General features: G+C 53.9%; 1 protein-coding gene across 1 annotated transcript; it reads left to right on the top strand.

Moving 5' to 3' along the window:
• Positions 1 to 3,978: 3,978 nt before the first annotated feature.
• Abhd17a (abhydrolase domain containing 17A, depalmitoylase) lies at positions 3,979 to 10,784 on the top strand. The gene is made up of 5 exons (XM_027419333.2): positions 3,979 to 4,135; positions 7,109 to 7,630; positions 8,514 to 8,708; positions 10,132 to 10,311; positions 10,393 to 10,784. Exons 2-5 carry the CDS (start codon positions 7,299 to 7,301, stop codon positions 10,616 to 10,618), a joined length of 933 nt encoding a protein of 310 aa, XP_027275134.1. The 5' UTR covers positions 3,979 to 4,135; positions 7,109 to 7,298; the 3' UTR covers positions 10,619 to 10,784.
• Positions 10,785 to 18,659: the final 7,875 nt, after the last annotated feature.

The following is an 18,659-nucleotide window of genomic DNA, read 5'->3' as shown; positions in this document are numbered from 1 at the left end:
GAACACCTTTAATCCCAGTACTCTCAGGAGGCAGACTCCGGTGGATGTCTGAGTTCAACTCCAACTTGGTCTACAGAGTAAGTTCCAGGATATCCAGAGCTACATAGAAAGACCCTGTCTCAAAATAAAAGGGAGTAGGTAGGGGTGTCCAAAGAGGAGTGGGGTCGTGGGTAGGAGTGGAACACCCCCATCTCCTGCATATATTCTCCAGTGAGGAGCTGGGGGTGTGGTTAGTGGTTGAGCCCCTCCTAGAATACCCCAGTGAAGAGCTGGGGTGTGGTCAGTGGTGGAGTCCTGCCTAGAATCTCCCAGTGAGGGGCTGGGGGCTGGGCTCTGTGATTGCTTGTTTGCTTTGTATGAAACCTTTAGTTTGATCACCAAAGTGGAGGGCATAAACTTCATGGCCTGGGTATGAAGGTAGGACTAATCCTGGGTCTAGGGAAAGAGTCTGGGGGGTTCCTCTGCCTTCTCTTCTACTGTCTCTCTCATCCATCAGCAAACTTCATGCCACCTCTACTCAGCTTGCCAGTGCTATTTTGAGAACCCCCAACTCTCCACTCTACAGGAACCATTCCTCCAGCCACTTGAAATCAGACATGATCTGGACAAATCTGGACATGAACTCCATAAACTCAGCTGTCTTCAAAGTATGGTCTCTGGCTGTGCACTGCAACACCCGAGCTTTGGATCCTGCTTTATAAATCATTAAAAGAAGCCTGGGGTAAGAGGTGAGACTCTGTCTCAAAACTCAATGACAGGGGCCAGGGCTGTCAGCCAGCCCACTCACTAGAGGACTCATTTGGCATGCAGAAAGCCATAGATTTCATCCCAGCACTGCGTAAACCAGGCATGGCACACCTGTTACCCCAGAATATGGGAGGTAGAGGCAGGAAGCAAGGAGCAGGAAGTCTAGATCATCCTTGGCTACAAAGCTAGTTTGAGGCCAGCCTGAACTGCATGAGACAGGCTGTCTCATGTCTCAAGAAGAAAAAAAAAAAAGAAAAAATTAGAAAGAACAAAAGATACTCTGGGGTGTCATTCCTTAAACTTCAGAAAAAAAAAATCTCTCCAATTTGATTGTTCTCCATTCAGCTTAATAGCCATGGGGCCATCTGAGCAGGCAACTACTGTATGTCCAAGACAGTCTCAGTTCACAAAACTGACTAGACCCCAAGTCCTCTTCCATGTCAGCATCCTTGTGAATAGTATTTCATTAATTCTAGGTTTTCCCTTTTTTTAAAAAAAATAAGATTTGATTTGATTTGATGTGTATCAGTGTGTTTCTGCATGCATGTGTGCACCAAGTGTGTGCAGTGCTTCCCAAGGCCGATGGGCGATGGATCCTCAGAGCTGTAGTTATAGGTGCTTGTGAGTTGTGAGCTCTGAAAACTGAACCCAGGTCCTCTGAAAGTAATCAGTGTCCTTATCCACTGAGCCGTCTCTCTAGTCTTTCCTTTCTTTCTTCTTTTTTTGTTTGTGTTTTGAGACATGGTCTCATTTGGGTTAAGTTAGCACAGAACCCTGGATGGTAACCCTGTCTCATGATTCATGATTTCAACTGGAATGAATTGTCCTACATAGCTTCCTTTCAAATTTACAATAACAGACTGTTTTTTTCTTATTTTTAATTTTGGAGACAGGGTTTCTCTGTGTAACCCTGTTTGCCTAGAACTCACTCTGCAGTCCAGGCTGGCATCAAACTGAAAGATAAGCCTGCCTCTGCCCATCCTATCCTCCTCTGAGATTATAAGTCTGCACCACCACCACCCAGCTAAATAGTGGGCTTTTATTTACTTTGTGTTGGTGTATGTGCATGCCGTAGTGTGGGTATGCAAATCAGAGGACAGCTAACAGGATCTGGATCTCTTTCCACTCTGTGAGTCCTGGGGATTGAACTCAGATCTTCAGGCTTGGCAGCATGCACCTTCACCTGCTGCATCATCTCACCAGTCCCTGTGTATTTTAATTTTTGATATACCTCTGAGTAGTACTGGCTGGCCTTGAACTCCTGGTGGTCCTTTCTCCACTCTGCCTTTCTCCACTCTCAGGGCTGATATTACAGGTGTGTGTTCAGCGACAACAGATGGTTTTCCTTTTACAAAAATGTGCTGGGGTTAAGAAAAGCATTGTATAGAGAGAGGGCAGACTTGTACTTTAGTGGGGAGCTGACTTTAGTCCCGTCCCTGGCCATTCTCCCACCCCCAGCCCCTGGGCTACCTTCACTCCCTATGGATTTATTCCAGGAAGAACTTGGCTTTCTGGCTTAGCCAGCCCTAGCTCCTCCCAGCCCTGAGTTGGAATGGCCTGGAGGCAGCTTGAAGGAAGGACATTCCTGACATGGTGCTTAAAGAAATCAGGATCCAAGCTGGGTGGTGCACATCTCTAACCCCAGCACTCGGGAGGCAGAGGCAGGCAGATCTCTGTGAGTTCGAGGCCAGCCTGGGCTATAGAGTGAGTTCCAGGACAGCCATGGCTACACAGAAAAACCCCTGTCTCTAAAAAATAATAATTCCTTCAGATTTTGTTTTGTTTTTCTGGAGATCTGCCTGCCTCTGCCTCTTGAGTGCTGAGATTAAAGGTGTGCACCACCACCTCCTGGTTTCACTTAAAAAAAATCATTTGTTTTATATGTGTATGCATGCCACAGTGGCAACTTTTCCTCTTCTTTGTGGGTTTCAGGGCTTGAACTCGGGTCCCCAGGTTTGTCAGGAAGGGCCTTTACCACTGAGCCATCTTGCCAGCCCATGTACTATATATGTTTTCATAGTGTTAAATATAAAGCTGGGTGTGGAGCTAAGTGCCTGGGATCCTAGCATACAATAGGCAACAATTTCTAGGCCAACCTTGAATACAGAGGGAGACGTTGTCTCTAGAACTGAGCAAGTCATGTGTGAAGGTACATCCTTTTAATCCCAGCACTGGAAAGGCAGAAGCAAGCAGCCTCTGTGAGTTGGAGGCCAGCCTGGTCTACATGGTGAGTCACTGTCTCAAATAAATAAGTACATGAATGAATAAAACTGACTGGAGATGTAGTTCAATTGTTAGAGTCCTTGCATAGTATAAAGCCCTGGGTTACAGTTCTCAGAAACATGACTTGGTGACACAATCCTGTTGTTAAGAGCAAGCCAGTTTGAGCTGTATGCCACTCTTGTCACAAAAGAGATTGGGGGTCAGGAGTGGGGAAGGAATGAGGGTGCAGAGTGTAGGAAGTAGTAAAACTGGGTGTGGTGGTATACAACCTTTCTCCCAGTAGAACTGTGGTGGCGGTCATGAGTTCAATACCACTCTGGGCCACCTGAGATCATGTTCCCTCTCCTCCCTGAAAGGGAGCTTCACTCAACTGGTCATATAGTCATGTGTGTCAGCCTAGTGTTCAGCTGGTTTGCTCAGGAGTATTGCTGAGAGTTTGAGGGCCCAGCCTGAGCTACATAATGAGTTCTAGAATTGCCTGCCCTACAGATTAAGATGCTGTCTCAAAAAAAAAAAAAAAAAACAAGAGGAGGCTAGAGGGCTGTCTCAGTGGCTAAGGACATTTACTGCTCCTGTGGAGGGTCCAGGTTCACTTCCAGATCCCACATAGCTCATACCGTCCCACCTACCCATAACTGTACCTGGCTTAGTTTCCAGTTTAGGCCCCGCCCCTAGGCAGACCTGCTCCACTCTCGTAGCGTCACACCCTACCAAGCCCACGCCCCCAGACCGGTCAGTTCCGCCCACATTTCAGGCCGGACCCCATGGACCAAGCCCCTCCCCTAGACCCTCCACCACGTCTACTATGGCCCCGCCCACTCGATTAGGCCCCACCTTCTACATCAGGTCTCTCCCCCAGCACATTCGGCTCCTCCGGCCCGTGGACCCGCCCCCAGCAATGCACCGCCCACAATTATCCACCCAATCCGCTTTGCTGTCGCTTTGCCCCGCCTCCCACTAACAGCTGGGGGCTCCTCGCTTGCGCATTCCCCTCGCATCACTTCCGGGGCGGAATTAGAAGGAGACTCACTTCCGCCCGCGGCGGAGCGGCGGTGGTGGCGGCTCAGGAGGCTCGGCCGCGGTCCCGAGGGACAGACGGACGGACGCAGGGGCGGACGGCCGGGAGCCATGGAGTGCGGCCCGGGGCCGGCGGACGCGGGCGGCGGTGAGTGCCGGCGGGCGGGTGGGCGCGCGCTCGCGCGGGTGGCGGCGGTTTGAGTAGCCGGGCCAAGAGGAACGGGGCCCTGCGTCCGAGACAGACACCTGGGCGTCCTCCGGGGATGCCAGCGTCATCAGAGCACCCATCCTGTCCTTGGCGTCCCCATCTCCCCGGGCAGCGATCCTGGAGCAATCGCTTAACCTCCTCAGGACGCGGCTGTGCTCCAAGAAACGCCCGGGCTCAGCCGCAGACCCGGAGCCATCTCCGGAACTTGTCCCTATCCCACACCACCTCCGCCTCCCTGCTGACACTCGCCGGCCACCTCTGTGCCATGATTGGTGTCTTCCGGCCCGCTGGGACCCACATCAGGCTTTCCTTATGCAGCCCAGGACTCCTGCATGGTTCCCCATCACCCCCACGATGAAGTCCTCACTCTGCAGCAGAGCCTGAGGGTGCAGGTTGAGCCGGCCCTTTTCACCCTGGGAGCCCTTTTAGCAGGTTTTCCGAATCCTCTCTCGCCGCCAGGGTTTACCTCTTTCGTCCTTTGTCACTTGGCTATTTCCCTTTTCACATGTGTGCGCCCATGCAGAGGCCAGAGGCCAGCCTTCTGGTGTCACTCCCACTATGTAGGTCCTCATGGTCTAGCTCGGTTCTTTAGACTTGGTAGCAAGTGCCTTTACCAGCTGAGCCATCTCCATCAACCTGTCTCCATTCTGTGCATTCTTGAGCTTGTGCTGTGTCAGGCGGTTGCCTCCTTACCCAGACTGGCTGGGTGAGACGTGCCGGTGCAGGCAGGCATATGTAGGTCGCCCTAGAGCCTTTACAGTAGACTGGGTGCTTGTAACACCAGGACCTGGTTTCATGATTGTGATTGCAATACTTGGGATTTTGAGTAGCAGTGAGTGAAATATCTTGGCTTGTCCTACCCAGTGGCACCCATCTGTGACTGAGTTCCTACATGCTGTCCCCTCCATTGTAACACTGGCAGATCCTGGAGGCTTATGTCTTTCTCCTAAAACTTTCTCAGCTGGCGAAGCTGGTGCTTACTGGTCCTGCTGGCCCTGCCCCCATGGAGTCTCTTGTTGTAGGGTGGAGATCTGTTTAACTGCAGAAGAAGGAATATGTGGGGTCCTCACCATGTAGAGGACTCAGGAGGGAAGCTGAGGCCTACCCTTGTTTGACTTGTCTAGAAAGAATACTGTAAGATGAAACCCCAGAGGTTGCACTCTGATAGGCTGTGCCTGGGAATGTGGTCTTTGAATAGGGAGAAAAAGACACCCCTAAAAGGGAGGCCACTCGATTGGTGTGTGCTGCAGAAGGAGGTGTCAGAGTAGCTAGGCAGGCGAACAGCCTGGCAAAGGGTGATGTTGGCTGAGATGCGCCCCAGGCAGAGGCTGGGGTGCAGTAGGGAAAGGTTCAGGTTGGACTGGCAGGTGGACCCTTGGGGATGGACTGGGGAGGCAGTGTCAGTGACAGCATCTGCTTTTCTGGCCTTGGTAGTAAAGCTCCTGTCTCACCTTGCTCTTCTCCAGCATGGTCAGGGCTTCCTCTTCCCAGACTGCAAATCCTCCAAAGTCTCCCTCACTAAGGGGTGTTCCAGGGTATTCCATGATGAGGCCTGGACTATAAAGCTGATGTTTCTAACCATTGACCTTGTGGTTATTTGGCAGGGTCATTCCTTACAGGGCTGTTCTGGGCTATTCAGGGTCCTGGACTGCTTGCTAGGAGTGCTCTGCGTTACAAATGTGGCCCTGGTGTCTTCCTGGTCTCTACCTACTCCAAGTTAGGAGTGCTCCTGGTTACAGACATGGCCTGATGTTTCTTAGAGACAGGTTCAGGTGCATCTGAGAATTGTCACCTAGGAGCTGGAGATTTCTTGTTTGTTTTTCAAGACAGGGTTTCTCTGTGTAGTTCTGGCTGTCATGGAACTCTGTAGACCTGGGCAGGAGTTGGGGATTTCTTGACGCTGTCTTTGTTCCTGTTCTGGCTGTCACATCTCTTCTCTCAGTGTGCCCCTGAATTGTCATGGACTGGGCATAACTCTACTCAGCTCTAGGCTGCACACCTCAGGTCCACAGGCAGCAGAGAGTTGTCTGTGGGCCCACAGTTGCTTGAGTGTTATGTGTTCCTCTGTCCTGTGGATTTATATGCCGTGACCTAAAACCCAGGTGTGCATAGATATTTATTCTGTTAAAGTTGAACTGTGGTGTCTCCTGCTTCCTCAAGGCAGTAAGAGATGGCAGACATGGTTAGTGGTGGGCTTTTCTGGAAAGGTCTCTGTGTCTGTCTTTTGGGCAGCTCTGGACACAATGGTAGTGGCTTTAGTGTCAGTTGAACACATCTTAGGGTGTCCTGCAGAAATGGAGCATCTGAGTGTCCATTGGATACTTAACCGCCTCCTGTGGTTTGCTGCCTCTGTGAGGCAAGCAGTCTCCACATTTGTGGGTGCAGAGAACCCAAACCCAGGAGGTTGGGCGACTGAACCCTGAGATTGCAGCTGCAGGAGGCCCCAGCTGAACTGACCCCAGGCAATCAGGCTGCCTGCAAGCACAGGGACAAACCCTGTGTCTGAGATGCATCCTGTCCTTGTTCCCGGTCTTTGTGTCTGCTTCCTCCCCTGAGCTCTGTCTCTATGCTCCAAGGCCCGGTGGTGCCCCCTGGCTCATCCCCCTGTGTGGGAGGGAGCCTGGGAGCCTTTGGGTTTCCTCAACTCAAGACCTGTTCCTGGAGGATGTAACCCTTAAAGGATTGAGGGAGACACTGCTGGGCAGGCAGAAGGTCTGGGCATAGGACTGGGAGTGCTAGAATAGCAAGAGGCACGAGAGAGGTGAGCAGGGTGAGCTAGGGCTGTGGGCCAACTAAGAGGAACAAGATAGACCGTGGATGTGGGGACACACCTTTCTCTCTGCCTAGCATCGGCTGGCACTTGTTTCCACCCTAGCTTTCTAGAGGGAACCCACATCTCGGTGTTCCCTGCAGGGTGTCCCACTGCACGGCATGGAGACCTGTGGCTGCGAGGCTCCCGAGGGTTCGCCTTGGACCACGATGGGGCCAGGCCGCGGCCTCCTAACTGGACTGAGGTGTGCGGCCCGCGAGCCTGGCCGCCCGCTGCTGGTGTCTCAAAGCACTCCCGCCCCTCCCCTGGCCCAGCGCGGGCCCCGTGCCCGCCATGAACGGCCTGTCGGTGAGCGAGCTCTGCTGCCTCTTCTGCTGCCCGCCCTGCCCGGGCCGCATCGCTGCCAAGCTCGCCTTCCTGCCTCCTGAGCCCACCTACTCACTGGTACCCGAACCAGAGCCTGGGCCCGGTGGGGCCGGCGCAGCCCCCTCGGGTCCCCTGCGGACCTCAGCCGTCACCCCCGGGCGCTGGAAGATCCACCTGACAGAGCGTGCTGACTTCCAGTACGGCCAGCGCGAGCTGGACACCATCGAGGTTTTCCTGACCAAGAGCGCGCGCGCCAACCGCATTGCCTGCATGTATGTGCGCTGCGTTCCCGGTGCCAGGTGAGCCGGGGCCTCAGGGCTCGCCGCAGGGATGCCTGGGCGCTGCACTGCCCTGCCTTCCAGCCCACCTTACCCCTCTTGTAAAGGACAGGAGACCCTCTCTCAGGTTCTTGATTTCAGGCCCCCACCAGAGGGTGAGGTAGAGGGGTGACAGCTTCTCAAGTGGAGTCCGGAGTCCAGAGTCCAAAGGGTGAGCCTTTGACTCAGGAGCTAGGCAGGTGCTTCAGGAAGCCACCTGGGCAAGGCCATTCAAGTGCACGGCCTTGACGTGGTGCAGGCACTTGTTTGTTATTGGACTCTCTGGATTGGCCAGAGGCCAACTGGGAACAGAATGGGCCTTAAGATTTTGCTGGTTGCCCTGCGTGGGTGGTGCATGCCTTTAATCCCAGCACTCCGGAGGCAGAGGCAGGGGGATCTCTGTGAGTTCAAGACCAGGCTGGTCTACAGAGTGAGTGCCAGGACAGGCTCCAAAGCTACACAGAGAAACCCTGTCTTGAAAAACAAACAAAAAAAGATTTTGCTGGTGGCCAGGGATAGGGCTCAGTCCTCCCGCTAGCAATAGAGCATGCATTCGTGAAGGCAGCACGGGAGCAGGCTTTCTCAGTACAGTTCCCAGCACCGAGGAATGAATGTACACATCGCCATAAACATGGCCATCAATAGGTCCTGTTATCCCCTGTAGATGGGAAGCCTGCTGGCTGACCACACCCAGGGCTGCAGCACTGAAAAACTCTGGAAGCCCATCCCCAGCCAATACTGCCTCCCACTCTGGGAGCCCAGCAGTGGAGCTGGGCTGTCCCATGTGGTTCCCAGCAGATGACACTGTGAATGCATCAGGGTGGGGGTCAGCCTGTGCCTGCGCCCCTCTGGTCCCCACTGCCAGGTACACGGTTCTCTTCTCGCACGGCAACGCGGTGGATCTGGGCCAGATGTGCAGCTTCTACGTGGGCCTGGGCACGCGCATCGGCTGCAACATCTTCTCCTATGACTACTCGGGCTACGGCATCAGCTCTGGCCGGCCCTCGGAGAAGAATCTCTATGCTGACATTGATGCCGCCTGGCAGGCCCTTCGCACCAGGTGAGGACCCTGGCCCCTAGGGCATGGGTGTGGGGGAACCATCAAAGCCAGTTGGGATCAGAGGGAATAGGCACCTGTGGCCCAGAAGACAACTGTCGTTGGTCCTTGATGTCCACCTGAAAAGGGAAGTTCCTTCACTTGGCCTGGGGGGAACAGAGGACAACTGGGACTAGGAGACAGCCATTGAGGCCTAGCCCAAGAACTAGGGGATCCTAGGACTCTGTGCCATCAGCTTAACTTGCTCTGTGGCAGGTGGCAGTTGAGCCAGCAAGCTGGGCCAGAGGGTGCCCAAGTGATGGCAGTCAGTAGGTCTAGACCACCAGCCTTCACTCCAGACCTCTGTCACACCCTATATCCTGGTCATCCCAACCTCACCCCACCTCACAAGGGCTCCTTTTGCTCCCTCATAGAGCAGGGCCCATGCAGTGAGGTGTAGAAGAGGCCAACCATCTCTAGTTCTGGAGGCCCCCAACCTGGTCATTAAGGTCCCATGTGGTGCTGAGACGCTGACAGCCCTGGGGACCCTGGTTACCCAGGAGATGTGCCAGGTATCACCGGGCTGGGTCCGCTGGCACTACTGGTGCTGGCACTGGGGACCTGTCTGAGTGCCACTCCCCTGTGCCACAGATGCCTGTACTCTGGGATGGCTTCCCCCTGTTGACACTGTCCAGCAGCCTGGAGAGTCACTGCAGTGGTCTGAGCTTTGTCCATTTGTTCCACCACAGCACTGACCCCCAGGAACCTCTCAATACCATAGCTAAACCTCAGGGGATGTGGGGGAGTCTCTTATAAAGGGTTTGTTCCCCCATGGTGGGAGGAGCTTAGGCCTGAGCTGTTGATAGTGCTGGCAGGCAAAACTTGTGGGTCTCGGTCAGCACATGGGAGCAGTACAGATTGCCCCTAGGTGGTCCAGCTCTTGTCTGGGATCAGGGAGGGTCCTGCAGAGGCTTGCCTGTGACAGACAGGTGGGAACTCTGGCAGGGCCTGCAGTCTGGGAGCCACTAGGCCAGCCTAGGGTAAGTGGCCACAGTGATCTGCTGGGGTGGAGGGGCCGCACGGGAAGCTAGGAATGGGCTGGCTCCCAGGACCTGTGCAGTGACACTGCCTGTGTTGTGCAAGCTTCTAATTGGGCAGGAGGGACTCAGGGGACCCTAAACTGGGCCAGGCCATCCAGGGGCATAGTTTCCTAAATTCTCAGGACCCAAACTTGTGGAGAGGCAGCACTGGGAAGAGACAGCCCAGCCCACCTTCTCTCTATTGTTAGGAGGGAACCAGAACTTGGATCTGGACTCTTAGGTCTAAAGCCTGCCTCACTATGGCACTGTCAAAGGGACTAAGGGTAAAGCCAAGGAGCTTCATCCTGGCAGGGCTCTGGGGACCGCCCACCTCCCAGCCTGCTGACCCTGCTGCTGCTGTCCGTCAGGTACGGCATCAGCCCCGACAGCATCATCCTTTATGGCCAGAGCATTGGCACAGTGCCCACGGTGGACCTGGCATCGCGCTATGAGTGTGCTGCGGTGGTCCTGCACTCGCCTCTCACCTCAGGCATGCGGGTGGCCTTCCCTGACACCAAGAAGACCTACTGCTTCGATGCTTTCCCTAAGTGAGCATAGGGGTTGGGGACTGGGGGTGTGCGGGGGTGGGGTGGGGGATGGGGAGCCCAGCCTGACATGTTCTCCCTCAGCATCGAGAAGGTGTCGAAGATTACGTCACCGGTGCTCATCATCCACGGCACGGAGGACGAGGTGATCGACTTCTCACATGGGCTGGCACTGTATGAGCGCTGCCCGAAGGCCGTGGAGCCACTGTGGGTGGAGGGAGCCGGGCACAACGACATTGAGCTGTACAGTCAGTACCTGGAGCGCCTGCGCCGCTTCATCTCCCAGGAGCTGCCCAGCCAACGCACCTAGCCAAGCCACAGGGACCTCAGCAGTACAGCCCTCTGCCGGGACTGCATGTGACCCGGCGCCCAGGACCCTACTCGGCACCCCATGGGCCATGAGCCATGTGCAGGCGACGTGCAAGCAAAGAGAAGGAAAGAGGGAAACTAATTAAAGGTTTAAGATTTTAGGGTTACGCTGGCTTCTTCATGGCTCCAGTGCGCCTTCCTGGGGCTGGGAGATTACTAAAGACCAGGGGGGTTCGGGGCTGTGAGGGAGGCTCAGGTCCTCCAGCCAGGCCTGCACTACAGCAGCACCTCGCTCTACAGGAGTTTATCCCCACTGCACACATGGCATGAACTCCCACTCCAGATTAGGAAATAGCAGGTCCAATGGAACTCAGAGCCATGACTAGGGCATGTTCTGTGCCAACCGGGAGCTGAGGTGATCTCCCCAGGACCTAGCTAGTGCGGATATCCTCTGCAAAGCTGAGCCACTTGTCTCTTCTAGCCATAGGGTCCCTAGGCCTGTCTGCAGAGAGGTCAGCACCCTGAACTGACTCCTGAAGCTGCAAGGTCCCTTTAAGAGTGGGTGGTACACTTGGGGGCTGGAATATGTGGGGTGTGGCTGTAGCAGAAGTGACATAAATCATGGTTTTGACTCCAGAGGCTTCCATCTGCTAATGCTGAAGCTGGAGCCTGACTCCCACGTCCATGAAAGCCTTACCAAATCGGAGTGTCCCTGATGCTGTGCCCACTCCTCTCTGGCCTCTGAATCTTGGTACAGGTTGCATAGGGCACCCTCACTAGATCCCTGTCTGCAGTCCAACTGCTTGGTTCTCCCACAACTACCTCCCTCTCCATCATCATCTGCTGCAGGGTTGTCTCTCAGCCCCCTGTCCTGCTCCCATCCACCCCTGGTGAAATACTGAGCTTTAGACCCCAGACTGTCCCAGGGCTGACTCTCCTGTGACCCTGGTGCAGCAAAGAAGAAGAGTGCCTGCGCACAGCCCAGGCCAACCCTCATCCCTAGCCCCATCATCCTGGGATAGGGGTGCTGAGACAGGATTGCCACAAATATTGAGGGTAACCTACAGCATAGAGACCCTTTCTCTAAGTCCAGCTGTCTTCCTGGGTTCTGGGGATGGAACCAGGTGTTCCCTTAGGGGTGAGAGCACTCCACCAGCTAAGCTGCAGCCCCAACTCTCCTTTTACTTTTTGAGTCAGGGCCTTCTTTGTTCTCTAGCTTGCTGTGATCCTGAACTGACCCCGAGGCCTGCCACACCTGGTTTATGTGGGACTTGGGGCACTGGGCATGCTGGATGGGAACTCCAGCCATGCTTTTGTTTTTAATTTTTGAGATAGAGTCTCTGTCTTGAGCCTGGCAGAGTGAAACTTGCTATGTAGACCAGGCTGGCCTCCAACTTGAGGCAGCCTTAGTCTCCCCACTGCTGGAATGACAGACCTGATGAGCCAGCATGTAAGCCACAGCTAATTTTTTTTTTTTTTTTGGTTTTTCGAGACAGGGTTTCTCTGTGGCTTTGGAGGCTGTCCTGGAACTAGCTCTTGTAGACCAGGCTGGTCTCGAACTCACAGAGATCTGCCTGCCTCTGCCTCCCGAGTGCTGGGATTAAAGGCGTGCACCACCAACGCCCGGCAAGCCACAGCCAATTAAACAAACAAACAAACAAAAAACCCCAGGCAGGCTGGGGCTTGTTTGCACAAGCCTTTAACCCCAGCACTCAGGATGCAGAGGCAGACAGATCTCTGGGTTCAAGGCCAGACTGGTGTACAAAGTTCCAGGACAGCTAGAGCTACACAGAGAAGCCCTGTCTCAAACAATCCCATTTATTTAGGGGTGAGGCATAGGTACCACAGCATATGCAGAGGTCAACTGTCAAGGATCTGCTCGCTAACCATGTGCATTTTGGGGACTGAATTCAGGTAATGAGACTTGGAGGCAAATGTCTTTACTCACTGAGCCATCTGGCTGGCCCTACAGCCAACTTTTTAAATGCTTCTGTCCACTGTGTTTTGTAATAGCCATCTTTGTCATTATTAAGTCATTTAAAAGTTGGATAAATGTACATTTATTATAAAGATATATATTTAAATGGTCTGTATTTCACGGCCTCTTTCTACCCACCTGTTTTCTTGCTTGCTAAAGCAATTCATACTTCAAGGAAGTCAGGGGGAGGGGGGCTGGAGAGACGGCTCAGTGGTAAAGAGCATTGTTGCTCTTGCAGAGGACCCAGCTCAGTTCCTGTCACTCCAGCTCCAGGGCATCTGATGCCTCTGGACCTGAGCTCCTGCACACAGGCACACACATTCATACACAGGTGCACACACACAGGTGTTCACACTCATACACAGGTGCACACACACAGGTGTTCACACTCATACACAGGCGCTCACACTCATACATAGGTGCACACAGATACATAGGTGATCACATCATATACAGGTGAACATACTCATACACAGGTGCTCACACTCATACACAGGTACACACACACAGGTGCTCACACTCATACACAGGTGCACACACATACACAGGTGTTCACACTCATATACAGGTGCACACACACAGGTGCTCACACTCATACATCTGCACACATACACAGGTGCACACACACACAGGTGTTCACACTCATACAGGTGCACACACACACAGGTGCATCTGCAGGATCATTTAAGTGTGGGTGCTTGGCCTATAGGCAGGTCTGTGTGCCACCTGAGTTCAGGTGTCCAGGGAGGCAAGAAGATCTCAGGTTCCCTGAAGTCACAGGTGGTTGTGAACCACTCCATATGGGTGCTGGGAATCAAACTTGGATCCTCTGCAAGAGCAGCAAGTATCACCCCCCCCCACACACACCCAGGGTTTCTCTGTGGCTTTGGAGGCTGTCCTGGAACTACCTCTTATAGACCAGGCTGGTCTCGAACTCCTAGAGATCCGCCTGCCTCTGCCTCCCGAGTGCTGGGATTAAAGGTGTTTGGAGCAGCAAGTATTCTGAACCATGACAGACCCTCAGGCTCCTCCCACCCTGCTTTTTTTTTCTGCTGTTTTCTGAGGCAGGGCTTCTGATTCTGCCTGAGGAGTATAGAGGTTACAGGTGTGCGTCACCATGTCCTGATGACTTCATGGTCATTTTAAAGCTGTACTTTTTAAAAAGTTCATGTTTTGACAATTTGAGAGAGTCTTCGCTAATGAAGGCTAGCCTAAAACTCACTGTGTTTCCCGGACTGTCCTGGAACTTGCTCTGTAGACCTTGGTTTCAAACTCCCAGCGATTTGCCTGGCCCAGTCTCCTTCCACAGTTTATAGGAGGACTCTATGCCTCTACCCTTGCCTCGCTGTATTCATTGCAAAGACTGAGGTCTCTTCTACACTGTTACCCCAAGTTGCAGGAACCTTGGGAATCCTTTTTTCTCATGAACTTCAAATGAATTCCTTTCATCCTACTAATCCTTGAAGGGCTAGGGGTGTGGTCAAGGATGCAGTTCCCCCCCTCCCAGAGTCCCTCAGTGAAGGGCAGCAAAAGCAAACAAATGAATGCAAATTGCTCACACAGATAAAATTATGATGAAACTGTTATCTTAAATACAGGATGAAGTGATCTAACCTCCCTTTGGCTCTTTCTGCTGGATACTCTGATAGCGAATGAGTACTTGTGGCTCAGTCATGGGTGCCATGTTCACTCCGGTTTGATCCACACAGTGTGAACTCTGTGCCTCTTGTCAGCAGCAACCACAGGTATCTGTGGAGTGGGTCCCCCTGCGTGTGTTCTCTGCCTGTGCATTTCCTGCAAGATGCAGAGCATGGCAGCCAATGGGGAGCCCTGGGGACCTTGGACTGGACAATGACCCCAGCTCCTACTTCTGAGGGTCTTGTTTCCCCTGGGTTCCTTTTTACATACACCCCTTTTCCCAGAGGCCATTATTAGCTCCAGGAAGCACCGCACCCCCACCTTAGCTATAACTTGTGGCCAGGATGCCCTCCCTCCTGGGATCAGGGCCAACTTTAGCTGTCCATTCTGTGAATCTCTTCGCCACACTGTTTCACATCCTGGTTGTAGTGGTTTCCCAGTCCAATACATGGTCACAAGCCATAAGGTCAGCTCACGTTCCCTATATGACTTACCTCCAGCCAAGTGACTAGGCATAGTATGGCACCCAAAGACTTAAGGGGACAAGATCAGAGCTGCTCGGTTACATGGGCCTTCCCACCCTGCACCTTCAGGTCATTCTGTCCTCTCCAGTCTTGAGGCCTCACAGACTGTGGGCCCAGCTAAGGGTAAGAATGGCTGCCTGCCTTAGGGTTCAGATTCCTCCTGAAACCATCTTGTCTTTGGACCTGGTACAGGTCTCTATAAAACAGTTACCTCCTTTACCTAGATATACAGTGGGGACAAGGACATGGTGGGCATGCTGCCTCTTTGGCTAAGGGGCCCACAGTGGATACTGATTGCATGGCTGACATGCACACTGATTTAGTCAGATTTTTTTTTTTTTTTTGATTTTTTGAGACAAGGTTTCTCTGTAGCTTTGGAGCCTAATCTGGCACTCGCTCTGGAGACCAGGCTAGCCTCGAACTCACGGAGATCCACCTGCCTCTGCCTCCCAAGTGCTGGGATTAAAGGCATGTGCCACCAACGCCCAGCTTTTTGTAGGGAGACACCCTAGCCCCACCCAAGAGTCCTGGGACAGGTACCAGGTGGACCCGGGACTCGCCCATAAGGGCGTGGTGAAGGAAAGCCGGGGTGACGTACGGGAGCTTCTTAAGGGGCTGCACGTGGGGACCCGGGCCCCTTTTGTTCTGGCCGCGCTTGCTGGGTTCTATAACCTAGCTCTGGCCTGTGCTTTGCCCTGGTGTCTTTTTGAATAAAGAGACTTTAATCGTAATAGGTAATAGGGTTGTTTTTAAGTGCTGGGATTTTATCTTGTTTTTTGAGACCGGGTTTCTCTGTATAGCTTTTGGAGCCTATCCTGGAACTCACTCTGTAGAACAGGTTGGCCTTGAACTCACAGAGATCTGACTGCCTCTGTCTCCCTAGTGCTGGGATTAAAGGCCTGCACCACCACTGCCCAGCCTCTTATTGGTTTTTCAAGATAGGGTTTGTCTGTGTAGCCCCGACTGTCCTAGAATTAGCCTAGGCTGGCCTTGAATTTACAAAGATTCACTTGCCTTTCTAGTACTGGGATTAAAGGTGTGTACCACCACCTCCTAGCCTCAGTGCTGGGATTTTAAACAATCCAGACTGGCCTGGACTCATTATATAGCCAAGAATAATTTTCTGATTTTCCTGCCTCCACCTTGGAAGTGCTAAGATTAAAAACAAACAACTATCGAATCAAACAAACAAAAATGTCTGGTGTAGGTCTGTCCAGCCTTCAATTTGTGTTGGATGCTGCCATAGTTCAAGCCAATCTTAGAGTCACTGTCCCTAAGAAACAGCCTGTCTGAGCTCTGGAGCATTTGGTGTCAACCACCTTAGCCACATGGCTTGGAAGCAACAGTGAAATGGGGCTGTAGTTTCTGTCCTACCTGACCCAAGTCTGAGTAGCTTTCCCTAGGGCAGAGCTCAGAACAGGCAAAAACCAGGCACATAGTGAGTCTCGGGAAGATGACAGGCCTCTGGGATCCCTGTCCCTCAGAATGGAACCCAGAGCTCTCAATAAAGTCCTTAATAGCTCACCTTTGGGCCCAGGTGTGGTGGTCACACCTTAAGTGCAGCACTTCCAAGACAGAGGCAAGTGGATCTCTTGTGAGTTTGAGGCTAGCCCAGTCGACACTGGGTTCCAGGACAGCCAGGATGACACAGAGAAATCCTATCTCAAAAAAAGACCTGAAATAATATAGCCAAATGTTGGATAGTCATGGTAGCTCAGACCTGTCATTTACCTTGATCCTGTCTGGAAATAAAACTCACCCATGGAACTAGCAAGGATTGGTACCTGAGCCCCAGGGGTACTGTCACAGGAGAAAGGCGACTCTCACTGGTCAGAATTTGTGGGGGCAAGCTGGGTAGTTTCCCAGAATCCTCAGCATCAAAACAGTGTGCACAGGGTTCCGGCCTTGACCATACCATCTGTAAGTCAGGGCAGCTGTTCTTTAGGTGGTCCTTCATGGGTTAGCAGCAGCTTCCATGGTTCAACAGTGTCAGCCTGGCCTGCAAGTGGCTGGGCTGGTATATGAGGATAGTATGTAGGAGCTGTATATGAACACCCAAATGGGGTGGGGGTGGGGGCTCCATATGATAGCAGGTACAGGTTACAGATGGTTCCCTCTCAGAGGCTTAGGCCCTCAGGACACAAACAGGTCTAATGATATGGTTGGAATATGCTAAGTGGCACCACCTGGTGGCGGTGCAACCCTTCTTACGACTATAGGGCTGTGGGGTGTGACCTCTTGAGCCAAGGGGTTGCCCTTCTTTCATTCTGATGCAGTTCTCAACAAAGAACTGTCCATGGCTCCTCTCTTCTGGTGTGTGTGTGTATGCGTGCGTGCGTAGGGATGCAGAGGGTGGGTGCACGGGTGCGAAGGAACGGCAACAGATTCCTACAGGGATGCCACCCCTCCCCTTTAGAAGACACAGAAGCTGGTTCAGGACCCGCATGGTTCTGTGGGAGTGCAAACCTGGAGAAGGAGGGTGGGTGTGTTCTCCTGTCCCACTTCTGTCCAGCCAGAGTGTTTCTTGGGACCCCAGAGTATCCAACTTGTGCTGTTGAGTGACATGGGTTTCACCACCAAGTACACTGGGGCCTAGAGAAATATGGCCGACCCGAGGGCAGAGAGGCAGAACCTGACCAAGTCAGCAGGAGATGCAGTGGGAGGGTAGAGATGGCACCAGGGTAGGGATCACTGCCACCATTCTAGCCTCTGCCTGAGAACGAGAGCGAGCCTTGGCTTGACTGCTGTTGGCTGGCGCGCTTCGCCCCCTGGAGGCCACGTGGGCCACTGCACGGCCTCCTCAACCCGGCGGGAGTTAGGAAGGGGCGGGAGTCTGGTCGCCTACTTCCGCGCAACCGGCGCCTGGGGCCAGGGGCATTTAGGGTACCATCATTTCACAACTTGGTTGTAGCATCCATGGGAGTTTCCAATTGCTCTATTAGCCTCAGTTTCCCTGCTCCAGTCTCAAGGGTCCCAGCCGAGGAAGGAAAGGAACGTCCAGAACTCCGGTGTCCCTAGCTTCGAGTGGGTGACTGAGCCAGGCCTTTTCATTGCAGCCCCGCTCATTTTTGCCATTCCGATTATCCACAGGCTTAGTGATTCCCGAACCCCGGTGCGCAAAGATGAACTCTACAGACTCGCTCGGCCAGGCTGGGCGGAGGGCACCCTACATTCCTAAGGTCCACTGCCGGAATACTTCACCCCCAAGACAAGCATGACATTGGGGACCCCGGAGACGGGGAGTCAGGACTGTAGGATTATTGCCGGGCGCCAGGGCTAGGAAAGGGGGAAGGGTCGCGCACGTGGCCTGGGGGCGGGGACGCGCGTTTCCGCACTCCCACCCTGGCCACGTGCTGATCCCAGCCCTCCCCTCCCCTCCCCTCCCCTCCCCACCGCGGACAGGGGCGCGCCCCAGTGCTTGTGTCTGTGTATGTGTGTGTGTGTGGAGGGGGGGGACTGGCTGGAGAGGGGGAGGCCTCCCGGCGTCTGCGCGCCCCGCACAGCGTAGTGGGCGCGCCCGGGAGATGGAGCGCGCACCCGGAGGAGGCGTGGCGCGCACTGGGGTAGGAGGTGGGACATCCGAGGCTGGGGTAGGGCGTGTGGGCGTGTCGCCGAGTGGGCGTAACTCCCAGCGCGTTCGGAGGTGGCGATCCGGGAAGGGCACCAGTGGTGGGGGTAGTTCATGCCGGCCGAGGGCAGGGCTTCCCTCCGTTTGACTTGTTCTTCCCTGGAGAGGGCACGATCCAGGGTGCTAGGGGACGCCGAGTGGTCTGTGGGTGCCCAAGAGTGTGGAAGTCGGGGAGGACTGCAGCTGGCGGAGTGAGCTCCGCCCGCCCGCCGGCGGGGGCGCGCGACTCTCGGGCAGTGGAGGGCGCGGCAGGAGGGGGCGTGCCCGCGATGGG

Source organism: Cricetulus griseus, chromosome 5, assembly GCF_003668045.3.
Source record: "Cricetulus griseus strain 17A/GY chromosome 5, alternate assembly CriGri-PICRH-1.0, whole genome shotgun sequence".
NCBI lineage: Eukaryota > Metazoa > Chordata > Mammalia > Rodentia > Cricetidae > Cricetulus > Cricetulus griseus.
The sequence above is the reverse complement of the archived record's forward strand: the minus strand, read 5'-3'. Positions and strand labels throughout refer to the sequence as shown.

Coding starts and splice junctions, on each gene's coding strand:
- Abhd17a (XM_027419333.2), top strand. CDS start 7,299: ATGAACGGCCTGTCGGTGAGCGAGCTCTGCTGCCTCTTCTGCTGCCCG. Junction 8,709..10,131: donor TGGCAGGCCCTTCGCACCAG/GTGAGGACCCTG, acceptor GCTGTCCGTCAG/GTACGGCATCAGCCCCGACA. Junction 10,312..10,392: donor TGCTTCGATGCTTTCCCTAA/GTGAGCATAGGG, acceptor GTTCTCCCTCAG/CATCGAGAAGGTGTCGAAGA.